Below are 20411 nucleotides of genomic sequence, written 5' to 3'. Positions count from 1 at the left end.
CTCAGGTTCACGCTCCGCACCGACTGTGCAGCGCCTGGCCCTGCTCCTGCCTCAGGCCCACTCCCTCCTTCACCACGGGGACCTCAGTCTGCGCGCCCCCCCCCCCCCCCCCCCCCCCCCACCCACACAACACAAAACAAAACAAGCAAGAGTGTGCGTTAAAAACAAGAGAAAAATATAAAGGGGTATATGAGCTGAAACTCTGAGGCAGAAGGGGTACACTTGTTAAAAAAAGTTGAAAACCCCTGCTGTAAAATGTCAGAGCCCCAAATACAGAATAACTAGTAGCCACTGTTGTATTGATTGGAATACAAAAAGTAGTGGCAATACATTTTTTTTTAATGTTAAAGTGCCAGTAATGAATTACTGAAAATAATCTAGTGATGCTTAACACTGTGGTTCATTTGCACTGAACCTTGGCTTGAATTGAATACAGCTGTTGAGTGAGAAGCTGAATCAGACAACAAGGTTTATCTTGCCTACTTAGAAAAAGTGCTCTGCCATCTTCAACTGTTCCCAGTAAGTCATTCCAGTTTTAAGAGCTAGCTTATAAGCAAGTCATTAAATCTTTGAGTTTACTTGAAACTTAGCTACTACCAATATAATGCTGGAAGCATTATAGATGCTTTGGTCAAAGTAGATGTTGATTTAATCTTACAGGTTAGGAAATGGATTTGTACAGACTGATGTTTCATTAATGCTGCACTGGTAACCAAAATCAGAGTTTAGGTTGCAGGTGGAGACTGAGTGACCATGAGGTATATTTAGACCTCTAGACAATTATTTCCTTTCATTCATGAATTGAACAGACCTTTCTTGGTTTCTGTGCCATGTCAGTTGAGATGATACGAAATTCCTAGTTAGATGGCAAGTATTGGTTGCTTGATGATGTCTACCAGGCAGTGCTGTGGAAACAGCAGGGCATAGTTTTTTGTTAACCTGAGGTAGCGAGATGAGAGGGAAGTAATCTTTGGCTATTGTTTGGCACTTGCTTACAAAAGGTAGCAGCCACATCTCTTAGAGAAACTTAAGGAAGTAGTGTTGTTAAATAGCAGAGTAAAAACATCAGGAAAGTTACTTACTTATGACCTTGTTTTTGAGGAAATAACTTTTAGAAGCTAAACCTCAAATCTTAAGGAGGTTCATAATGAAATTGTGCATCGTTGAAACAAACTATTACATATTTTAAAATACTTACATAGAGAGCCTTCAACTACAGTGATTGTTCCTTTTGGTTCAATTAGTCATATGTGTGCTAATTGGTTCTAAAAGGTCAACGCCATTACTTTCTACTGCAAGAAGATTGTAGTTTATGTAACAAAGTTGCTTAAATACCAGTATCTTGTGACTTGGGAGTTAAGTTAGTGTACAGACTATGATGTGCTATAATTTCTTGCTGGTAATGAATGAGACAAGGTAAGTCTTGAAGGTGAAATGCATGTGAATGTGTGCCATAAAACACTTTACTACTCTGCTTGGCTCTCCCATATACTGCAAGGATGTCAGAAGTTAATTCAATCAAGCGACTGGCTATGTGCTTTATGTGTTTAGTCAATTTTCTAGTTGTAGAAAAAAATGTAAAGGAAACTATGCTTTTGAGAGACATGAAATAATTGTAAAGGTAGAAAAATAAATTTCAGGTTTGTTTAAGTTTGTTTTGTTGAGGGCATTTCTCTGTCACCTGCTAATGTAAGGTGAAGGTAATAAATCAGTCTTCTAGTAAAGCCAAATAGCTGTGAGCTGTCAGACAAAGTAGAAGAGGATCATGGAAGTATCTTAGTAGAAAATAAAGGTTGTACAGTATTAGTCAAAAGAAAATTATTATTGTTAGTAATAATACTAACCTATAAGATTAGTATTATTACTAATACTTTCCTATAAGATTTGGAATTCAAAAAACTGTCAGCAAAATGTCATTGGTTAACGAAAACATGAACAGAAACATCCGTGTTTTTCTGAATGGCCTTTTTGACCTTGCTGGGGTGGTAAGAGATAACCAGGATATTTCACAAAGCCTAGTGCAAATCCTAGAAGAGGATTTCAAGGAGGCTGTAGGGTTATGAGAAGTCCTACATGGTCCACTCTGCTTTAGAGGAAGAACAGGACTGTTGAAGATAATGAATGAAGGGAACCTGTTCCTTTTTTGTGACGCTGAAAACCTTTCTTTGAGTCTATATTTCACTAGTTCTTCAGAGGGTTACCTCCAAGTAATCAACTGTGTTTTTTATGCCTGATTGAGCTTTTGCATTGGTGCTTTCAATTTATATTTTCCCTTCCATTAGATATTTAAGCCTTGTAGCCTCAGAAAGTAGTCAGAAAGTACATCAGAAAGTATATCAATGAAGGTCTAGCTAGCTTAATGAAATATCAAATTCAGAAAGTCTCAGTATCATAAATCTGAATTTTCTGTAACAAACAAATAGTAGTTGTTGCAGATGAAACTTACAGTTATACATATCTTTTAGATAAATAATAACAAAAACTGAACAATTAACTTGAATTGCTTTGCTGGGTAAATACTTACACATTGTTTTTGTTCATTTCAATCCATTGTATAAATGATGATTTGAAAATGTGGTTCCTGTGATCTAAAGTCAGAATGTATTGTAGCTGTGATGGTCTATGATTTTTATGAGAGGCAAGCTATTCCCATGAAGATCATGTTGAAGCATATCAAATATGCTTAATATCATGAAAAAGTCAATGAAGCTCAGAGAGATCCTCCTCCATGATTTTTAAAGATTTGAAGAAAAAATCAATTTTTAGTTCCCGAAACGTCGTAAATGTCTTGTTGACAACTTTTGATTATGCCCTATGGATATTAGTAGCAATGATATAGGATAATGCAGATGAGATACTTATTCAAAATTGTGTGCATCTATACAGGTGTATGCAGACATGATGCATGATGACAGGGATCCTGGTTTTGTCTGTTTAAAAATCGCAAATTGTCTGATTCCCTCCCTCCCTCAAAAACAATGTTGCAATTTGCAAGCTTACCAGTGCCTCAAGGCACTGCCTGCATGCCTGGTAGCAACAGGCAGGCACTGCTTATAGAAAAATCTCCACTGCTGCTGGGCGGGAAGGAAGTACCTCACCATGGCGGTCCCAGGCTCCCAACCACCATGGCAGTCCCCAGACTTGCTGCCAGGCTGGTGGTGGCAGCAAGCCTCCCCACCCTAGAATTCTGCCAGCCTGCAAGGGGAAACCTAGTGTTTCTGGCATTTTTCTCCTTAAAAGGAGAAAATCTGCATCTTTCTCCTTAAAATGAGGAAAATCTGCTTTTTCCACCTTAAAATGAGAAAATACACATTTTCCTGCATTTTTCCATGGCGAATGGAAAATGCAGATCCGTGGCGATGAGATGTCAGAAAGCATCGTGAGAATATCTTGATCAAATAGAGCAGATGTATATTAGGCTTATGTGAATAGGGAACTATTTGACTCGGATTCAGATTTGACCAATTCAGAGGACAGTGATTCGATTCAGAGATTCAGATCACTGTCCTGATCAGCTTCAGAAGATTCAGTGCTGATTCGGAGAGATTCGATGATTTTGGATTGGCCAGGGAGAGGCAGGCACTTCCAGGCAGCTGCAGATTCTCCTGCAGCTCCTCTGGCTGTGCCTGCCTCTTCCCAAAGGGGGGAAGCCATAGGAGAAGCCCCCATGGCTGCCCTGCCCATCCCTATTCACTGCCCAGCACCAGTCTAGTCCTGGCCCTTTAAAAAAAAAAAAGGACCGCACTCACCAGCTGCAGCAGCAATGATTGGGGCATCTGGGTGATCGTGGCAGAGCCCCCTCCTCCCCTGCCTTGCACCCACATGGCAGCTGCCTCATGGCATGGGTGCAGCGCAGCTCAGTAGGGCACCGCACGCTGCCTGGGAGCCAGGGCTGAGTGGAGCTGGACTCCAGGTGACATGGAGCCACCCCAGCTCCCAGAAAGCACGCTGTGCCCACGCCATGGGGCAGCTGCCACATGGGTGCCAGGCTGGAGGGAGGACAATCCCCATTGACTCCCCACTGTCCCGTGCTGTGCAGGAGGCTCTGCCAAGAGCGCCCAGAGGCCTCAATGGCCTGTGCCAGAGGTGGTGAGTGCGGGGCTTTTTTTATTTTATTTTTATTTGTTTATTTATTTTTTAAGTGCCAGGAGGGGGATGGGGCCAGTCAGGGCAACCATTGGGGCTTCTCCCACAGCTCCTTCGGCTGTGCCTGTGTCTGTCTCAACAAACCAGCTGGAGGCAGCTATCAGCTGCCTGTTTGGTCTATGGCTGAATCTCCGAAGAGGCCAAATCTTTTCCGAATTGATTCGGATACTTCGAATGGATTCGTAGCTTTTAATTGGTCTCCGATTTTGATTCAGATTCATAGATTTGGTCCCTGAATTGGGCTGGATCTTCTCTGAATCGAATCAGCTACCAAAGCTTCACACAGCTCTAATATATATGCAATGAGTTGTTTCCCCAAACAGTAGCCCAACAGAACTTGAACACAGAGATGAATGCATAACTGTATTCTTTTGGGCTGTTCTTTGTTGGACTGTTAGAGGTATCCTGTGTAAAGCCAAACTGGGTATAGTGGTGTATCCTTTTAAAAAAATCTAAACTAAATTTGGCCTAAATGGCCACAAATTCACGTAGAGAGAAAATCTAGGTCTTGTCCTTCACTAAAAAGCTGAAACACCGGATAAAATGTAATACCTTGAGGCAGAGCAAGAGCAGAATTGTTGGCTAATGGTGTGAGTGAACCTAGCAGCAGGATTAAAACTGATTACAAGATAGGGAGCTTAATTTAATTGTGGGAATGGCTAGAGTTTGAGAAGTGAGGTCGAGACCAGAGACATGCCATGTTTGGTAAGGACAAAGTATGGTTCACTATTAAACTTGAAAATAATATTTAAAAAACACCCTTGTGTGGAAGACTGGTATTTAGTAACTGCAAAACAACTTCTACACTTCATTTTGTGTGCCCAACTGTTGCTTAGGAAAGGATTGGTTCAAAAAGAGGAATTGACTTAACTATCCATAAAAGGAACAATAGAGCAAGTTTCCAAAGTGCATAAAGTAAATGGGGCAGATAGTACTCAAGCTTACCACAGCAATCCTAGCAATATTAATAGGAAGGAAGGAAGCAAGTTTTGATTGCTGACTCTGCTTTTAATAGAGGAACAGTATTGGCATTAAATGTAGGTATAAGGGAAAGTTGGCCTGACTAGATGAGCAGAGACAGATGGTCAAGATTGCACAATGACTTAATAACTTGGTGCCTGCACTATAGTGTCATAGTGCTGATATTGCTTTACTTTGACAAAGAGGTCCATAGGGAACTACATGGGGTTGGGAAGTTGTGAAACAGTCTTACTTGCCCTGTAGCAAAGTGGGTATGCAGGTGTGTAGGAACATATGCACATACCAGAGGTCTTGGGAAAACAATACATTACATGCATCTGAGGTGGTTATAAGAACTTGAGATAAGTTTCTTAAGTTTAGTTTACTCTTTAAATCTTCTCCCTATTGAAAAAATACCTTAAGGAATAGAGCATCCTTTATGTCGTCTCCATTTTGTCTACAAAGCTTTAAGATTCATTCATGTGGACTGAATGGAAATTCTTCTCCAAAGCCCTATTTATGATTGACTAGGAAAGTTTTCCTTTTACTTTTAACCAGACTTGCTTATAATCACATTGACGCAAATAGTTCATCAAAAGTGAATCATTTATCTGGGGGAAGCCCATATTTTAAGGCTGAAATAGCAAAAAAATGTAAACCTTCAAGCACGTGTTTGGGATAGGCTCTTTCAGTTTCCTTAGTACTAACATGTGTAACACGTCGCTTCACAACATGGGCCTATGTCTTTCTGTATCTCAGGGCTTTCCAAATTAACGTACATCACCAGACTCCTTTCCTTGTAAATTCAAAGCAATGATAGAGACTAGTGGACTTAATGGGCTGTCTGATTCTTCCCTTTTCTTGGAGAACTGAAAAAAATCTGCCTGGTATAGGATTGCATCTGGTCCACTTGAAGTCAATGCTGCTTCCAGTTAATGATGTTCTTCATTTGACTCGCATGATGAGATTTTTGTGGAACATTACATAGAGACAGCATAATGAATCATTCTGTAGCCTAAGTGTAAATTGATTTTCTACAGGCATCCAAATTCGAGATTTCCTCTCTTCCTGGATACTTTTAGGAATTCGGGGATTACCAATCAACGTCTGGAGTACAAAGTTGGCTTCAATCCATATTATTACTCATATTGCCCCACATCCACATGCAGCTGTGCTCTGCTTCGGACAGCTTTTGCTGTATTTCACATGTGAAAGTGTGGAATGACTTGGATGCAACTGTTCCTCTTTAAAATCACAGCTTCAGCACTTTTTAGTTGATTTTAATTATACATATGGAAAACCAGAGTGAATTTCTGTAGTTAGTCCACAAAGCTGAAATCAGTTGCCAAGAAGTGCTTATAGAAAAATTAAAGTTCCCCTACTCCTGCTGACTGGCGTTTCTGACTTCATAGATCACAGTCTACTATTGGCTTTGTAGTAGATAGATTTTTTTTTCTGGGTCCCAGAAAACAGAATCCATTAACTTCTTGTCCTTTTGCACTACCGTTTGTTTAAGGAAAGGTCATGGCTGACATGAGAGTGTTTCATTTCCCTTCATTAGAAATATTTTTCAAGGAGCACACAGGTCTCAAGTTCTCTGTTGAGGGCTTCACAACATGAACGACACGTGCCCCCGGTGGCTAGAGGGGCATGGCTGTCCTGGCGGTGGTGGGAGCATGGTGGCAGTAAGTGTGGAGCTCCCACAGACACCGCTGGTTCTGTCGATGGCGGGTGGAGGTGGGGGTGAGCACTGACCAGGGGTCAGCGACCACCCACAGGCGCCACTGACACTGTTGGCAGTGCCTTTTTATAGGGGGTGCACCACCATGCTCTGGTGCACCCGTGCGCACCCCCTACATGTCACTCCTGCTTGGAAACATCCTCCTAATTAGTAGAAATGATTAGGTATGACTGAGGGTGCAGACGGAAGTAATTTTTTATACCTTTCCAAATGAAACAGTCCTGAAAATGTTTCAGAAAAGGAGCATTTCAGCTACGGGAAATATGCATAGCCCTGGACCATTTAAGAATTGTCACAGCTCGATCTCTCCAGTCAGGGGAACACTCATGGGGTGAAGGATGTCTCTGAAGGAGGGGAGGGGCATAGCAGCAGGGACTCTCCAGCTCCTTGCCCTGGGATTCCTGAGACTGCAACTTTCCATCCCCAATCCCCTCTGCCTCTTTATTCCCCATCTCTGGCATGGAGAGTTAGAATAGATTGGAGCTGGAGAGCCCAGCATTGGCAATGGGCCCCCAGGTGTTTGTGCAACTGTAACCAGGGGGTGATAGCTAGTGGCTGCATGCTCTGGCAGTCTTATCAGTGAGCCTGCAAGACTGCCCCCTCTGCTTGCCCTTCTTTTCCTATGGAGCAGGAGAGCAGAGCACTCTGGGATTCTGAAGGACCTATGGGTCCTCTGTCCCTCATGCATGCATACCAAGAACTGAAATGCCTCAAAATATAGTACCTTAGTATCTCATTTCAGGAAGTACTACTCTGAAGTATTTCAGATGCTTTTGGAATATTTCAGAGAGCATGTATATTTGTACAGCTGCCCTTCAAAACACTTCAAAGCAGTAGTAAACTATTGTAGATCATGTCGTTTCTGATACTGTTATGCTGATCCCTTCTGAATCAAAGGTGAATTAGTAATGAGAGCGAGAACCTGAAATGTGGTAGTACAATACATCTCTCCTTCATTACTGCTTTTAATTGCAGTAGTACAATGTGGTATGTTGGCCTTCTTTCTTAGAATTGCGTAGCTTGAAACTAGCTTTCAGCTAGTTTCCACTCTTGGCACTAACATGGGACAGTGTTGAATATGTCTCCTCATCCAAGGAACAGATGTTAAACTTGTTTCCTGGGGGCTGAGTGGAGCCTTAATGATTTTTAATAGTGGGTGGGCAAACAATGAGTAAAGTAAAAATTGTGTCCACTTCTCTGAAGCTCTTAATATTGTGTGCAGAATCTTCTATGTATGTTCTTCTTTTCTAATTCCATCTGGTCTTAACATCCTTGAAAAATTACTTCTGCGCAAGGTTGGCAACTACCCACCTATTTCCTTTTACAATATCTGTCTTCTGAGGTTGAGAGCTCAGAAATTCTTGGAGATTTGCTCAAGGAGGAGAGGTTAATGTTTTAAAACTTGTGCATGAAGTAGTTTTAGTCCCCGTAAGGTTACAAACTACTGAGAATTCTGTGTGGTAGAGCTTAATGGCCAAGAGAACGATAGAAATAGAGGAGTTAATAGCTGTACTTTAAAATTTCCATCTGTTACCTTTTATTTAAGATAAATAGAAACTCTACAACTTTCAGTTGGATGTTTAATTGTTCTTTTAGAGATCAAGTTAATCTGTCTTGTAGCAGTAAAACTGGTTTTAGTACAGCTTTTACAAATGGATTGAAGTTATACTAGGACAAGTGTAGTCATTTTATGTTGGTGCTAATTGTATGCAGGTATCTCCTCTTGAATGGATTTTTCTTAGCTTTCTTTGGCAACAGCTTCCTTTGAAAGTTAAAAGAAACAAAGCCATAAAAATGTAAAAGATACAAGTTTGATATAGTCTTCAGAAAAACATGTTTGTTTTATTCTTCATTGTGTTATCCAACATAAAAGGAGTCCAGTATGGGTTTAAGTGACTGACTGTATAAACTGGAGAGAAGGCTGTATAAACTGGAGAAAAAGGTTGTTCTATGTCAAATAAAAATATGTATATGGAAGGCAACAAGCTTAAGGAGGAACTGAACCATTGTTCTTGCCAACTAAAATCTGAACATCAAACTTGGGATTGTTTTGGTTCCTGTAGTACCAGTTTCAATTCTGAAAAAACAGAATTTTTATATAAAAATATAGGTAGGGATTATGTAAGCTCATAGCTAAATTTGTATTTATGAGAATGGGGCTTGCATAGCAAATTTGTTGTCTTGCCCAAGGAAGAGAATCCTCGTTCCTTTTAGATTGCTGTCCTGGCTTATATGTTGCCCTAAATAGGAGAAAAAAGTACTTAAATTGCCTGGTAGACTTGAGTAAAGCAAATTGGCAAATGATTGTATAAGGTGTGATAACATGCAGAATTCTGAAAAGGGAACAGGAGAAATTTGATAAAGATTGCAGCCCCAAAAGAAAATTTAGTGCTAAGCATACCTGTTTGATGGTATTAAAATGTTAAGTGGGTAACATTTAACAGTTCCAGAGCTGTGTTCTGGAAGACTGTCCTCTGTCTGACTATTGTTTTTCAATGGTGTATAATTATTTGGCTGACTATATTAAAAATGTAGTAAGATTTAGTAATTTTGAAAGTCAGGATTTACACAATGAAAATAAATGAAAGTTTGATATCAAATGGCAGTTCCGAGATGCATTTATTTGCTATTTATTATGTGTGTACATATTCTCTAGAAATATTTCCAGTCTATAAGAATTCATTGTGCAGTATAGAATCTGCAGGGCCAGGCACTTGGTTTTAAGGATACTGCTACTTAATTAGAACTTGTTTTGTGAACCTCCTTTGTTTGCTCTAAAATCATGGTTGAGGGGAAAACCCTGTCGTAGTTTGGAAGCCTTTATGAAATGTAATGGTATGATTCTGGGATTGCTTTCTGAATACAGTCCCTTTTCTTAGTCTCTCAGTACGCTGTAAGAGAAATAAGAACATTCCTGAAAAATTGTACACACTGAAAGTGTGCTATCCATTTACATGCTGCTTAGGATCATGTGAAGTTCATTAATAGCTAATTACAGGAAAATGCCATATAGGTTTTAAGGTCATTGTAACCAGAGCTTTCCTGTGTGCCTTGACTTCAAAATTCCAAGCACTGCTCCACAGCCAAAGCTTTTGTTGAGAAGTTAAAAAAAAAATCTCTAATGGTGATTCTTTTTACTTTGAGGTTGTCTGTAGAGACTGCAGAGAACCTAAAAGCAATATCGCCAAGGGTGACTATTTTCTCTCGTTCAGTGAAGGCAGTCACCTTGTGGGTTTGTCTCACCAACCTATCCCTGCTTTCCAAAAGTTTCAATTACTTGTACCACTCCCTAAATTCCCACCTCTTCTGAGTGATTGGACCCAAGGTTGTTAACAAGTTAAAAGTAACAGATGTGTGAAACTGAGTTCAGTGTCAACATAGAATCCAAGTCTTTTGGATTAACATTTGTTTTCTAGAATAACCAAATGCAAACACCCTCCCCCCCCCCAACTGAACTGTGGAAACTAAATTCAGCTATAAAAGAACTTGCAGCTTGCATAGTGATGGTTCTCCTTGCTGGGGACTACAGTAGACTTTGATTATATTCTAATTGAGCTGGCTGGAGAGAACTACTGGTTTGGTAACTGTCAAGGTAGCTTTCAAGGTGAACTTAAACTTTGTTTGTAGTGGAGAAATTGATATCACATCTATCAGTACAGTTCTTCATTCTCGTCTCATAAGATCTTTTCATGTTCTTGGAAAGCTGAATTTTATTGCCTTCCTTTCCTTAAACAACCAGAAGCAGTATTTGGAGCAAAACAGATGCTTCCCTTTTACATTTTAGACTTATTTTTATGCTCTTTGTTACAGGTGTTGGATTGGATTGAAAATCATGGGGAAGCTTTCCTTAGCAAACACACCGGGGTAGGAAAATCCTTACATCGCGCTCGAGCTTTGCAGAAACGTCATGAAGACTTTGAAGAAGTAGCACAGGTAAATGTTTCAACCCACAACGTGTTGACCAATTGTGCTGTTGTTGCTTAAGGATGTTAACACTTTATTTTTTTTAAACTAAACTCGTTTGATCTTCTGGTCAGAGAAACAGGCCTTCCTGTATCATGGAAATTGAAGTCTTTAAGCATTAACTAAACTAAAACTATTTTAGTTGTGCATAGGTTTTCATTTCCTTTTTAGTTGCATTTCTCCCTTGAAGAATAAAGTGGGAGAACTACTGTGAAAGAAGGGAAAAAGATGCATGTAAGAAGCCTAAAAACTTAACTTTCTAATGAAATAGAACCTGGTTACTTTGCAAGTTTGGGTTCCTAATTCCCCGGTGAAAATAAGCATTTGAAATAATTGGGGAGGTACAGAGCCATATAGCAAATAACTGCAGGACAGCTGATATATTCCTGTAGTGTGGAGAAGTGGTGCTCTTTAAAGCAGAAGCTGCAGCAAACATCTCAGGGGCCTCCTCCTTAATTCAGCAGCCCACCAGGGAGTAAGTGGGTTGCAAATAACAAAGATATGAACATTGCAGTTTCTTGACTGCATCAGTTCTTCTGCATCATAGTGTGCTAGTGTGAAAAGATGGAAACAATCACATAAGAAAACAAAAGCATAAACAGAGCCTATGATAAACCCATCTTTCAATATAATCAATTAAAACACTTTGGGAAGTGAGGTGTTCAACCAGTTGGTTGAACCTGGCACATCCATGTCAAGTAAAATATTAAACAACATATTTCTGACAATGGCAATAAAATAAAATTAAGAAATACAAGGTGACGGTGAGGCCTTAAAGTGTAGGCACTCAAATTTAGCTAACAGCCTGTGGATGTGCTGGAAACAATGTCTCAGGGCTGTTTCAAGAGCCAGGAAACCAGAAGCTGTAGCAACTCCAGCTCCCAGATTACTCAGTAGCTAGGCAGTTGAGGAGTGGAGGAGCTAGGGGTGGCATGAAACCAGGCTGACCGGCCAGCTGGCCATCCTCTTTTTCTTGTTTCTCTCAGAACTCTCGGTGGAATTGATGTATCCACACAAAATATTCTTCCTGTCAAATGAGCAAAACTCTTGTGTTGGGGAAGCTTCCATGCAGCTCTACCATCAAATGTGATTGGCAATAAAATTTACAAAACAATGTACTTTTTCTTCAGAGCTTTTAGGAAAATTAACTGTGTGGAAAAATAAATAAATAAAATTTGAGAGGAAACTTAGAGATGTGAAATGGTTAAACTGCTGCAACCTTATGTATGCCTAGTATTCATATAGGAAATAAGTAATGCTCAACTAGTGATCATTGTGTACCCCTTAATGTGTATTTAAGAGGCTTGGAAGAATGTATTGCGCTGATCCATCTTAAAAGGAATGGACTTTTAATTTAAAGAGTCGCTTGTCTCTTGAAGATGTGGAGGGAAGGCTAAGTACCCCTCCCCCCCAAAAAGGGGGGCGTGTAAAAATGTGAACTACATTGATTCGTGCATCGTTACCTGATAGTTGGTTTTGTTAACACCATTAGAATGGTCAACACACACAGTTTGCAGGGGGATTGTCTAACTTACTTTGTTTGCTAAGGAAACTTCAGTTACTGTGCAACTTCACGATTCTCTAGTAAACTCATAAAAGCTATATTCAGACAACCAGACTACTCTGGGGAAATAATAGAATCAAAAGTAAAGAATCAGTGATGAGTATGAATGGATTTATCAAAGGCTGCACTGAGGACTGATATGTTGCATGTGTGACAATGGGGATTTGTTACAATGAGTTCCAGTTATATGTTTTATGGAGCTATCACATGAGACCTGGCCTTAGAGCCCTTCCACCATCCAGGAACTGAAATACTATGAGAACAGACATCTCATTATATTCTCACAAATAGTTCCAAGATGCTTTAGTCCTGTACATAAATCCTGGATTCCCTAAAAATATCTATTGTTTCACTAATGACAACCTGATTTTCTTCCCCTATGCTCAGAGTAGCTGCATTGTGGACCAGAGCAACTAGAATTTGATCTTCTAAGACACCAGAGATGAAGTCCATACATTTTCATACTTTGATATTTGCATACAAATGAGCCTAAAATATAATTAAAGAGAGATGACAGAATGAGAATACTTGGAGGATGTTAACACCTTGTAGGAGGAGGGAAGTATACAAGGCGTAATGGGAGTACTCTAGGTATAATGTAGATGAACAAAGGGAAACTTTTTAAGCCAAAATATAAATAAACATTTCCTAAAGCTAAATTGTACTAGATTGCAAAATAATCCCTTCTGGGAATGGGTGGTGTCTCTGTTGCCCGAGACATTCAAAGCTAGACAGGACAAAGTACTTAAATATACAGTGGAGAGCTATTTTTTCACTGACAGAAGAGTAAATTAGATGATCTAATATGCGTTTTTTCATCACAAATTTCTGATTCTGCAGTGGCTGCCAAAACAGGGCACACGCTTGCAACTTTTCCTGTAGCCTAAAACTGAACATAAGTAGACAATAAAAATATACACCCTGTCTTTGAGTATTTAAACCCAAGTATTGTTTTAATCCTTCAGGAAAAGGCAATATAAGAACCTGTTTCATAGCACTACAGACATCAGCCATTGCTAACAGTTTCTATCAAATGGACGATTATTTCCAGCAAAGGACCAGCCCTTGAGTCTACTCACTTGCCTGCTTTTTTATCTCTTGAAGCCTGCTATACACAAAAACACTTTTTTGGGGGACCTTTTTATAGGTGGTGCACCACCATGCGCAAGGGGTGCACGTGCACCCCCTACGCGCCGCACCTGTCAGGAGTCAAATGTAGACTCCCGCGTAGCACCAATGTACAGCGACCTGAAGAATGAAACGACATTTTAAATAGCAGCTGGGTCATTTGATGTCGTAGCCTTTTTTTTACCAGTCTTTTCCTTCCCTTTGCCTGATATTGGCCATTAGAGAAGAGCAGGGTTTTTAAAGCATTGGGTAAATGAACCAAGTGTAGAACTAAGTTCAATTGACTCCTGCATTGGCAACATGTAGGGGCTGCACCTGAGTATACATACACCCCCTGAGCTTGGCAGTGCACCCCCTGCAAAAAGCACTGCTGGTGGTGCCTGCAGCCGGTCTCTGCTCCCCCCCTTTCCCCCTCACCACCAACACCGCTGTGGCTGCCTGCAGGAGCTTGACCCTGGCGGCCGCCACGCTCCCACTGCCGGCACCCCACCAGTGCCTGTGGGAGCTTGCTGTGTCCCCCCAGCCTCCGGAGGGGGCACACGGTGTTCATGGAATCCTGTAGTTTTAATTCAACCAGCACCAACATATAAGCCCTTATTATGAAACACTGTTTTCTCAGCTTCTCCATTAGTAAGAATGGAAATGATTCCTCTGTTGTTTTTCAATGACTTCATGCTCCCTAGAGCTGGACTTCGTGTTCACATAGTGCTGAACTGGCCAAGTACTTAAAAATCCTGTAACTAGTGGGATTCAGTAGGCCTCAAGTTTTGTTTTGTTTTGTTTTGTTTTGTTTTTCCACTGTACTTGTACAGCTTCTGTGGACTTTGTTAACTAACATTCTTAGTATAAAAGAAAGGGTCTATTTTCTTCCCTATTTTGTAAGGTCTGATGTGAGGTGTCTTTTTCCCAGGCACCTTTTCTACTTTTCAGGCAAAATGATTCAGTTCAGTGTGGAGCACTTCAAAATAATAAGTTTGCTAGGTTTAATCAAAACCCTCATGACAGCCTTTTGCATAGCTTTGCAGAAATGGATGGCAGCTTCAACTATGAAGGAAACTTCAGACTCACGTTTAAATATTGTGGTCACCAGAGGCCATAGGAAAGCATTTACACAAATGTTAACTATGTATGTTAAAATATGTGAGCTGTCCCATTCCTTGCAATGAAGTGATCCTGCAGTCTCTCACTGGAAATGTGGTTATTCTAGAACTATGGGTAGGAATGTAGGTAGCGTGTGGGGTGAATGTTTTTAAATAATGAGACTACTAGATATCAAAATTACTGCTCTAAGGAACAGGAGGTTGTATTAAAAGCAAAACAGTCTTCCTGTAACTCTTCCTTCTGTTGTCTTCCAATTGTCTATTGTAGAAGGGGTTGCTGATTGGGTACTGGCAGTCTGGTTTGTGAAAGACTAGAATGAAAGACTTCCCTTCCCCAGACTGCAACTGTCACAAATTTCATGCACGTTAATAGTGTGTGAAGGAATATTCTACTAAGTGTGAGAGCTTACCATTTTGCTGTTTGCTCTTTGCAGATGTTGTATGGAATCCCTTCAAAAGTAACTTTCAACTATTACATTCAACTAGGTCATTTCCCAGTTGGTGGAAAGATGAATCTGATAGATGGAGGAAGCTCTTGGAATACTCAAAAAAAAAAGATTTTATCTTGTTAAATTTATCTTGTTAAATCTTATCAGTTTTAACAAGATAAATAATGAAGTCAGTCAAATCTGGGAGTTGCCCTTGAGTTCCTTCACAGTTGCTAGCATTCCTAAAGGTTATCAGTTTGAGAATTGAACTACTTTGGTTTTTATATTTGAGTTTTGATTATAGCACTTAAAACATGAACATTTAATCAGAAGGGGTTCTGAACTGTCATGTTTTGAGCTGCTGGTGTGGAACTAAGTAATAAATTCTGTTACCTAGAAGGGGTGCATTTTTCCTGAGGTAGAAGACCTGAGACACAGACAGCCTCTGATTAGGGTTGAAGAGCTGGTGGTAATACATCTGGCAAGGAGCTGTAAATGTGTAATTGTAAAGGTAGTCCCCATTTGCTTTGTGAGCCACCATAACTTGGTTATACTACATGCATTACAAAAACTAACCAATTTGGGCTCTGCAGCGTGTTGCATCCAATTCAAGAACCTGTGTTCAGTTTGTAGGACATGTATGCCTTCATTAAAGTGTTCATGTGATGACATTTGATTATTTATGGAATAACAGAAGGCAGGACAGAAAAAGTGAGGAAAAAGACCATGTTTTTCAAAGAAATATTGAGGCAGGCACTACGATTAATCTAAACAGGCATAAAGACAGGCAAACACAAACATCACAGATTTAATATGAAAATGTGTTAAGATGATTTTCAAGTGCTTTCAGTCGATAACAGGGGTGTAGATTGTAGCCGTGTTGGTCTAAGGGCATAGGCAGACAAGCTTCTTTTGGTGAATCTGATATCTTTTATTAGACTAACTTAAATAGTTGGGGAAAAAATATTAAGCAAGCTTTCGAGTTTAAAAACCCTTTGTCAGGCTGCGGAAGCTTCTGCAGTTGGTGTGTGCTCTTTCTGGATGGAATGAAAACAATCAATAACAGTTTTCAAGCAAGAAATCCAAAGCAATTTTATACACACCTGTAAACTAAACATGAGATTACTTTTCTTCTCAAATTAACTCAAATCCAAGTTTGTACATGGAGAAGCACAACAATATAAATAACTTTTGCAGGACTTACCCAGTAACTGTCAGAGCCAGGGTAGAAAGATGATTTCTGCACATGATTTAAGCAGGTTTGGAGTGGAAACTGTTGTGGATATTGTAATGACTGACACAGATGTTTTATTTTTATGGCATTGTATCAACAAAAAAACTACTACCAGTTAAACTGGCAAAATAGGGCATCACACTGATATTTCAGAGAATGGAATATTCTGATATTCCTGATATTGACATAAGCTGATATTCCTGATATTGACATAAGCTGTTTCCCAAAATTTGTAGTGTCTACCATAGGAGGGTTTACTTGTACGACCACAGTAAAGCTCCTGGGTAGTCTAGGCCTCATCACTACTTGTGAGAGAGGACATCAAGTTCTCCTATTGTTAGAAATACTAAACCCTGCAATCTTGTGCCAATTCCCTCAAGGCAACAAGTCATTGATTAACAAATTATTTTAAATATATAGCATGTGGAAAGTCTATATAGCATATGGTTGAAGCTGAGAGGACTATGTGAAGTAAAATTGCTACTTCAATGTTTTGGTTTGAGTGTAGAAACTTGCTCTAAAAGTTTTCTTTCTTGGATGGTACTTTTTGTGCTCTGATTTGAGCTCCTCTTATTTATTTTTTAAACTGCTGATGTCTATCTTATTTTTCAAAAAGCGTAGATCAACATTCTCTCTTCCCCCCAAATCCTCCCTCCTCCTATGCTACCAGTACTTGCCTCACTTGCTCCCTCTCTGAAATTATTCAGGCATTAGCACCTGAACTTTTTACAGGTTCTTACCTGGAGTTAAATAGCTTGCAACTGTTGTAATTGTATATTGTAAGGAACCTAGAATTTATTGTAAATTCTTCTTACCTTGCTACTGCTGGTTAAATGGAATATTGCCTAATTGCAGTAGTAAAGTGGGATTTAAACCTTTTTTGTCTTTTGCAAAGGACTTAAAAAAAAAAAAAACTTTCTTCCTGCCTCTCATCCTGTTTATCCTGGTCTGTTAAATAGCTTTTAAAAATGATAATTTATAAGTTATTGGACCATAAAGCTGTTCGGTGGGGTTTTGGGACTAGTCTGAAAAGGAATAGACCAGGTCCTGAATCTGTTATAAAAGAGGCAGACATGGATGTCCTTACATTTTTTTATATACCACTGAAATAATTCCCATCCTACTAGCATCCTCAGGAAAAAGTAATCAGATCTTAGTGTTACTGTGAAACTGAAGCCAAGTTAAGCAGGCATTGGTAGATGTTGTCTTTGTACTAGTAATTGGCTGTAGGCTAAAAAACATGACAGTGTACTGCTCTATAGAGTGAAGTGACAGCTGATATAGATGGATATTCTCTTTCCTCCAGTGTAACAGACATGGTCAGAGGATTTCAGTAAAGTATGTACTGTAATGATGACAAGGCTACTAACATGACATTTCAGAAACCTAATATTTAACGGCTTCTTTTTTTCCAGTTGGATTCCAACCAAGGGCAATGCTATTACAGCTTAAAACTGTGTTTTCAGTCAGTGTTGACTTAAACATATTTAACTCAACAGAACTGTTTCTTACTGTTCTGCAGAATACATATACCAATGCAGATAAATTACTTGAAGCAGCTGAGCAACTGGCTCAGACAGGGGAGTGTGACCCAGAAGAGATTTATCAGGCTGCCCATCAGCTTGAAGACCGGATACAGGACTTTGTTCGGCGTGTGGAGCAACGCAAGATCCTGCTGGATATGTCTGTGTCTTTTCACACTCACGTTAAAGAGGTAATTTCCATGACAAAACACGGAAAACTATGGGAGACATAAAATGGAAGCTGTCCATTGTCACCCTATAAAATTTTTGCAATCAGATAAGTGAACCCCAACTGTATGGAGAGTTTTTAGTTGAGACTGAGCTGTGCTTTTCTAATTTTATTTTAAGTACAGTGTTTGGTTGTTCCATGTTTTCCTAGTCCCTCACATATTTCTCAGTAGATGTAATAGCCTGTTGTTGGCTTATAGTAACACTTGATGGCTTTCTCTGAGTTCATGCCCCTTTTAACTTAAGTGCTGTATAGAGTTTTTTAAAAGGTGCAGTTTCTTTTCTGGTGACATTTGTGGTTGAGAGGGAAGAAGAAGTTCAGAGGTCAGTTGATTTACTGAAGGTGAGTTGCAATTTATGTTTGGATTCTCAGCTGAGAGCCCTCTCCAAATCCCAAATCCCTTCCATTTCACTTGAATGCTATACCAGTAGCAGAAGGAATTCTCCTTGATTTCTTTCAAAAAGAGAATTGGCAGAAACAATAACAGCAGTAGGTATTGGCCTATCAGCAGCACTGGCCTCAGCTCCCCCACCCCCTGTCTGGTCCTTGGTGTGTCTTCGGAATCATGGCGGCGCTCCCCCCACGCTTGGAGCACTGATTCGCTGTTTCCGTCAGCCAATCAGAGTGCAAATAAAGTGTTACAGATGGCTGGACAGACAGACTTAGGCTTTTATAATATTAGAATAGCGAATTCATTTTATTATTATAATTTTGGTCCTTGACTTTTTGACTTTGGAGCCAGATTCATGCTTTTGAGAAAGATAGTAGCCAAAGTGCTCTGTTCTGCAAAATACTTTACCAGATAGGCATATTTTGATATGTGCATGTCTGATACTTCTACCAATTCCCCAAGGCTAATAGTCTGCAAACATATTCACTATTACATTTCTTCATAACTCTACACCATAAATACATGTTGCTCAACTAGTGGTTTCAGTATTTCTACTTCATTATATCTCTATTGTTCTTCTCATCCTCCTCCCTTCTCTCTCCCCCCACTATTCTTACCTCATTGCCAAATGACGAAAATCTTTCAAATTAAGCTTCCCTTTATATTTCTCATAATTGAGCTGTACTGCTGCTTTGCTTCATGTTCCTCTAATACCTACTGCTGCTTATCCACCATTAATGCAGCAGAGAAATGGCAGCCTTGGTCAAATGCCAAAAAAGTTCTTACTCCTATTTTTATTCTGTTTATTTCTGCATTATCTATTTTTGTTAGCTTCACGAAGAAGGGCTGAAAAGGGCTATACTCTGCATCAGTAGATGCAATAGAGATGGGAGAATAAGAGATGGGAGATGCAGAGGAAGGGAAGAAGTGATTGAGAAAGGACAGACTTTCTGGTGATTCGTGCATTAGGAATCCTGGTGAGCCTGTCCAGATGTGTAGTGCTTCTGTTCCCCTAGATGCTATTAGACTATTTGATGTAAAACCTTCCTATCTTGATTTATTTACTCTTTGGAATAATTTGGCTTGTTCTGCATTTGCAATGGTACACAGTTATTTTGGTGGAAGCCTGTTTCAACCAGGCCCTTAGGGGCCAGGTTCTGTGGCTGTCTTTTTCAAGTTCTTCCATAATATGCTCCAGCAGACCTGGAAGAAAAAACTAAGTAGAACCAGACAAGAACTAACTCTTTGTTTCTATCTCATGCAACTTTATCTATTACAGTTTTGAGTAAACTTGTCCTATGTGATATTATTTTGGGGGTCAACTTATTTTGCAGTGGACGTAGTCTTTCTGGACTTCAGAAAAGCCTTAAACACTGTCTCTCACCCCATTCTCATTAAAAAAATTAGGCAACTGTGGTGTCAATCCCTACATGGTCAGATTGGTTGCCACTTGGCTGGAGGGCCCTACCCAGAGAGTGGTGGTGGACGGGTCTGTTCCGACCTGGAAGGATGTGGGCAGTGGGGTTCCGCAGGGCTCGGTCCTTGGGCCTGCACTGTTCAACATCTGCGACTTGGATGAGGGGGTGAATAGCACCTTGTTCAAATTCGCAGATGACACTAAGATGTGGGGGAGGTGGGCACGCTAGAGGGGAGGGACAAGCTGCAGTCAGATCTGGACAGGTTACAGGGGTGGGTGGATGAGAATAGGATGGGTTACAACACTGACAAGTGCAAGGTACTGCACCTGGGGAGGAAGAACCAGCAGCAAACCAACAGGCTGGGGAACTCCCCTCTCACCAGCACAGAGGCAGAAAAGGATCTTGGAGTCATTATTGACTCAAAGATGAACATGGGCCGCCAATGTGGGGATGCAGTCAGAAAGGCTAACCGCAGCTTGTCATCCATCCACAGATGCATCTCAAGCAGGTCCAAGGAGGTGATCCTCCCCCTCTATGCAACCTTGGTCAGGCCCCATTTGGAGTACTGCATCCAGTTCTGGGCACC

At 40.2% G+C, this 20411-nt stretch overlaps 1 protein-coding gene across 19 annotated transcripts in view; it reads left to right on the top strand.

Moving 5' to 3' along the window:
- TRIO (trio Rho guanine nucleotide exchange factor) overlaps positions 1-20411 on the top strand; it is a 466181-nt gene that overhangs the window by 235338 nt on the left and 210432 nt on the right. For all 19 annotated transcript variants that reach the window (XR_003095137.1, XR_003095138.1, XR_003095139.1 and 16 more), the window contains 2 exons: positions 10658-10780; positions 17787-17978. Coding sequence is in view for 16 of the 19 variants with exons in the window: in XM_025209612.1 (XP_025065397.1) it covers positions 10658-10780; positions 17787-17978 (315 nt within the window). In the remaining 3 variants the exon portion in view is untranslated. The remainder of the gene's footprint in view (positions 1-10657; positions 10781-17786; positions 17979-20411) is intronic.

The sequence above is a fragment of the Alligator sinensis genome, unplaced genomic scaffold (assembly GCF_000455745.1).
Source record: "Alligator sinensis unplaced genomic scaffold, ASM45574v1 scaffold420_1, whole genome shotgun sequence".
Taxonomy (NCBI): Eukaryota; Metazoa; Chordata; order Crocodylia; family Alligatoridae; genus Alligator; species Alligator sinensis.
Note: the sequence above shows the minus strand (reverse complement) of the source record. Positions and strands in the feature narration are given on the sequence as shown.